The sequence below is a fragment of the Otolemur garnettii genome, unplaced genomic scaffold (assembly GCF_000181295.1).
Source record: "Otolemur garnettii isolate 467f Iridium unplaced genomic scaffold, OtoGar3 scaffold00017, whole genome shotgun sequence".
NCBI lineage: Eukaryota > Metazoa > Chordata > Mammalia > Primates > Galagidae > Otolemur > Otolemur garnettii.
The window spans coordinates 7,463,774-7,469,773 of record NW_003852412.1 but is presented as its reverse complement, the minus strand read 5'-3'; the positions used below and the strand labels follow the sequence as shown (position 1 = coordinate 7,469,773).

The 6,000-nt window shown below is 31.1% G+C and overlaps 1 protein-coding gene across 2 annotated transcripts in view; it reads right to left on the bottom strand.

The window, feature by feature from the left end:
• Window positions 1-6,000, bottom strand: part of FCHO2 (FCH domain only 2) — a 135,879-nt gene that overhangs the window by 40,782 nt on the left and 89,097 nt on the right. For both annotated transcript variants that reach the window (XM_003785902.2, XM_023510920.1), the window contains exons 12-15: window positions 2,968-3,025; window positions 2,210-2,385; window positions 972-983; window positions 594-618 (exon numbers count right to left, since the gene is read on the bottom strand). In XM_003785902.2, coding sequence (XP_003785950.1) covers window positions 594-618; window positions 972-983; window positions 2,210-2,385; window positions 2,968-3,025 — 271 coding nt within the window. The remainder of the gene's footprint in view (window positions 1-593; window positions 619-971; window positions 984-2,209; window positions 2,386-2,967; window positions 3,026-6,000) is intronic.

Here is a 6,000-nt window from a genome sequence, read left to right as displayed (position 1 = left end):
CCACAACACCCGGCTATTTTTTTTGGTTGCAGCCGTCATTGTTGTTTGGCGGGTCCAGGCTGGATTTGAACCCACCACCTTAGGTGTACGTGGCTGGCACCTTAGCCTGTTGAGCTATAGGCACCAAGCCAACGCTTGTTATTTTTAATGCATGATTCTGCAGAGGATATTAACATCCTAGACAATGTTTAGTATAATTAAGTTACTATATTCAAAACCGTATAAATTTTAATTGTGATATGACTTAAAAATAGATAAAGCTAAAATTACTCATAAATACCTTCTGGCTCATGAGAAAGAGTAAGCCTATGAAACAGTTTAACATTCTTAATGAGAAGTTACTTTCTGGCTTTGTTGATTTCTGAAAAATGCTATAACCATGTATTAAAAAGTTAAAGTACATCTCTTAGCTCTAAAAGAAATAATATAGGTAAGTTTTTTTCTGTTTAAAATAAGTATAATTATAGCTAGTCGTTAAGGCTCAAAACAAGAAAAGATCATTTATTTCTACAGCTACCATAAGGCTGTAAGATATACAAATTGTGTGATAAATTTTAAAAGAGTAAAAAAATCAATTTAAATGTCAAACTTACTAGATGAATTTCGATTCATCTGTACCTAAAATAGAAATGCAAAAACTAGGTAATTAAACAAATAATTTATCTTAATAATGAAATATTTTGATAAAATGTTAATACTGGAACTAATTTTAAGTTGTTTTTTAGGATATTTGCTCAATTATGAAGTATATTTACATAAAACATATACAGAACGTTCAGTAGCTTTTTTTTTAACAATGAAAAAAGCACATACTTTTAACTTCCAATAAAATGTTTTAAAAATATTAAAACATCTAAAGCAAGATATTTTAACTCGTCAATCTAAAAATTTAGTACAAATATTTTAAAAAATCAATGTTTAAACATTACAATGATAAGTCAATGGGCAAAGATGCAAAATCTTGTACTTACTGGACTGTGTCTCTAGTAGTACATGGAAGGGAAAAAAAAGTCAGTTTAGAATTTTAAGTATCTATTTTCTTGCTCTAATAATTGCCTATTCCCTTCTGAATCATATTTAAAACATATATACCTGAAAATACATTTATTGGAGGGCAAAGTTAAGCAAACTAGGTAAAAAAAAAATACTCAAAAGATATATCATCTTTCCAAATCTAGTACTATTAACATTTTTTCTGATTATTACTTATTTTCTGAGTATGAAATTAATACATGCTCACTGTTTTAAAAACAATAGAAAAGACAGAGATCGGCAAAAAAGACAAATTTAAACCATTTTACTACCCAGAGATAGATATCTACTACCTTGGCATATATTTCTCCAGGCTTTTATTTATTTACATATATTTTTAAAATTAGTTATGGCCTTACATAAGAAAAAATTTTAATCATTCACACTCTCTTACTTCATATATATACACACCATATTTTTAAGTAATTATCTTTATAATTCAAAATTAGTCTTAATGTTATTCTCTTATTACCAAAGACAAATTTAATACCAATTATGATGATCATGTATAGATATAATTAATTGTTATTCTAAGACTTGCTTTTTCCCCCATAATGCAACATTTCTGAACTTAGAATATTACAATATCAATGGAAAAATTTATTATGGTAATGTTTTATTATTCCTCAAAAGCTATTAAGTATGGTATTTTAGAATTGAAGAATTAGCCATACCACTAAGAAATCTCATCTTTGCCTTTCCTTGTATAAAAAGTATGGGAAAACAAATGGTATAGTAACAGACAAAAAAAGCAAGGATAAAATTTAATATTTAAATTCATTGTTATGGCATTCCTTTTTACATAAGACCCACAAGACATGGGAAAACTCTAAAATTAGATGAGGAAAAGATTAACACTGCTAGTTCACAAAATTCTTCCTGAGACATATAGCACTATTTATAAGATATAAAAAATGGCAGAAATAGTGAATTTTCTACATCTTCACTTTCTTATACAATACTTTCAAAAGCAGGCAAAACTAAGCCAAACTCATTAAGTTTATCTGCCTACACAAAAATTATAAACTAAATATTTCCTCATCTGAACATGCTTAACAACTGTTAAGTGAGGTTTCATTTTTTATTATTCCTAAAGTTAACCAGACATAGGGAGATGAGGTAGGAAAAATAAAGATTTCTATATAAAGAATACAAACTTGTTCATGTTCTTACTTACAGATATTGCTGGGGAGAGTGTTATATTCCCTATAGATACTTTTAATTCATCTAAAGAAGCCATTGTGTGATGTGAGTTATTTGAATGCATAGGCTTGATTTCTATCCTATACTTCTTTGGTTCTTCATCTTCAGAGTCAGAATCACTAGATGAATAGAAATGGTTTTCTTTGGTATGTGAGTATCAGTTAAAGAATTTAATTTTTAAATTACTTTGGCATTTAACCACTTTTTCACACATTTATAAAAAGGAACAAAATCTTAACAATAATATAGACTTTAATGGAAATAAAACTACTAACTCATATATATATATATATATGTGTTTTTTTTTTTGGGAGACAGAGTCTCATTATGTCACCCTCAGTAGAGTACTATGACGTCACAGCTCACAGCAACCTCCAACTCTTGGGTTAAGCAATTCTCTTGCCTCAGCCTCCCAAGTAGCTGGGACTACAGGCGGCTGCCACAACACCTGGCTATTTTTTTGTTGCAGTTGTCATTGTCTTTTAGCTGGCCTGGGCTGGGTTCAAACCTGCCAGCCTGGGTGTATGTGGCTGGCACTCTACCCACTGAGCTACAGGCAACACTCAAAACTACTACCTTCTATTAATAAGAACATGTCAAATGAAGAATGAGTCATATTTTATTACAATTAACTAAAAATCTGAGGCAACTTTAAGTAATACATTATTTTATTATAACCATCTATTACTATGCTAACACAATCCATAAAATACCCAGAGAAAGAAAGGATATCATTCTGATTTGCTTCCGGTTTAATACTATAGCCTTCTTCATCTACATCAGGAATGTTCTATGGGAAAAAGAAAAAAAAACTACTATAATGACAACTGTAATATGCAAAATTATTAAAGATAAGTAAAACAGCCTTAACTATTACTGAGGAACTAAAACATTTTTTCAAATATAAACAGGTTAACAAAGTTATTAATATTGTGGTAAATTATATCTTTTTAATTAATTAGCTTCAAATCACACTCCATGCTTCAGATATCTGAAAGAGGAAAGACCTGCAAAATCAAACAGGAGAAACACAACTCATAATTTCAGGGCAAGAAACTGCCAAGTTGATGACCAATTCACAATGCTCAAAATCTACACTGTTATGAATCTGGAATAATATGTAATTTTCAAAAGCACCATCAAGTGATTTAAAAAGTGATTAAATACTTAACAAGCTAAATATTCATACTGCTAAAAGAAGCCCTAAGGAAATAGAACTTCTAGTGCCACTAAGTCTTGCTGAGCTAATGAAACTAAGACACAGCACCCTCTCAAGAGTGACAATCAGACGTCATGTGTCTCATGAGAGAAGGAGCTTTGACAAACGTTAACAAAACCAAAATACTAGAACCTGAATATGATCAAGTCTCTAGATCCAAATATCACTGTGTATTCTTTACCTAAAGAAGTACACTATAAAAGAAAGTATGAGAATACAAACAGCAAAATCCAGACTAAAGGAAACTGCAAAACAAACTATCTTTTCAACAAATAAAAATAATAGAGAAAAAGCTATTAGAAAGCTAAATAGACAGGAAGGGAGGGAAGGGGAACCCACAGATCAAGAGAACATAAAAGATTTATCAACAAATTCAAACAAACTGTAATAAAAGTGACACCAAGAGATACTGATAAATATAAATACTGAATGATTATTTGAAAATACTGAAGTGTTACTATAAATTATCATCAGGTGTGATGGTATTGTGATGTCTTAGAGATGTATATGAAAATACTCAAATAAAATTATATTATTCTAGAACTTAAGTAGGGAAAATGGATAGGCAGGATTAGCTATACAAACTTGTTAGGGCTAACTGATGAGAGACAGCCCCAACATGAGAGACCATGATAGTATTACATGTAATAAAAATTTAAATAGTCTAACTGGAAGTACAAAAAAAACAGAAGTTGCAAAATAGTACAATTCAGACAAAAATTGGTTTCAAAGCATTTTAACAGCTTCAAGTAGCTTTCCATTCACATTACAAAATTCCCATAGGTGGAAAGAGCATTGCAAAAGAAAAATAACAGACACAGAAACAGCAACACAGACATTCAGTTCAGGTATTTAGGAAAAGTTTCTGTCACACTGAAGGAAACTGGGCATAACTAAAAGCAGAAGAGCCAATAAATACAGATATTTCAGAAATCAGAGGAGATAAAATGGGAAAAGGATATAAAAAGGTCTTCTAAGAGTAAAGACAAACTAAGACAAGGAAGCCTCTGTTCTTAAGAAGCTAGGAATAAAGTAAAAGGAAGAAAGTAAGTGTTTGCACAGAAATGCCAGCAGTTTTGTGGATAACCAATTTTTCACTCAAATCTTCAAAGTGAAGAAATAAAAGAGCAAAACTGTGTCTGGGGATGGGGTATGGTGAAGTGAAAGGACTTAAGTAACTGGAAACACAGACCAAGAACCAAAAAACAAACAAAAAAAGACTTCCAAGAAAATTCAAACTACACTAAGATAACAAATTCAAAAGCTTGAAAACATACTCTGAAAGAGAAGATGCGTGCAATCGCACACACTCATTCATACTTTGTTCATATAAATACAAAATGGTACAATCTCTACAGAGAGAAATTTGACAATTATGTTACAAACTTACACATGTGTATTTACCCTTCTATCCAGGAATCTCACCTTCTAGAAATTTTCCCTGAGGACACACCTCCAACTATTGAAAAATAAGTGTGCACAAGGTTGTTAGTGAAAGATTATTTATAACTTGAAATTAATGGAAGTTACCTAAATGTCCAAGTACAGCTGAATAAGTATGGTACATAGACAGAATGGGGTATACCTGGCCCTCTACATCCACAGCTTCCATATTTGTGGATTCAACCAACCAACTATACCGAAAATATTCTAAAAAACCCCAAAATTCTAATACAACAATAAAATAATACAAATTAAAACCAATACTATAACATTTATTTTGTTATAGATATTACAAGTACTGCAGAAATTATTTAAAGTATATAGGAGGATTTTTTTTGGGGGGGGGGCAGGGCTGGGTTTGAACCTGCCACCTCCGGCATATGGAGCTGGCGCCCTACCCTTTTGAGCCACAGGCATTGCCCGATATGAGCCACAGGCACCGCCTGATATGTTTAGATTATATGCAGATACTTCAGCATTTTATATAAGGGACTTGAGCATCTAAAGATTTTGGTATCCAAGGGGGGAATTCTGGAACTAATGCCCCAAAGATACTGAGGTAACTGTACTATAAAGCTATAAAGGAATGAGAGAAGAGTTTCTATGAACTCATATGCAGTGATTTCTAGAAATACTGCTAACTGAAACAAGCTAAGTAGTAAAGAACATACATAGTATGACAACGCTTAATAAGAGAAAATAAGAAAATATGCATGTATCTATCCTTATGGAAAAATCGTTACTGGAAGCATAATCAGAATACAACAAAGCTGGTTACCTATGAAGGACACATCTCTGAGTATACTTTTCTGTTTTAAATAGGGGGATATTCCTATTTTTTTGAACTATAAGTATTCTGGGATAAAAAGCTATAAGATATTTAATATGTGCTCAAAAGGATCAAAAAAATTATACATTCTTATATAGACACATGTACATACACACATACTGTAGTACAAAGAGAATGCAAATGTTAAAGTGAATATAGTAAAAAAAATAAAGAGTATAAATGTATTACCCTTTATATTATTTTTTTCTTGCATTATGTAAGTTAATAAAAAAATACTCTGAATGGAAAAAAAAAAGACTGCCAAGGAATGCCA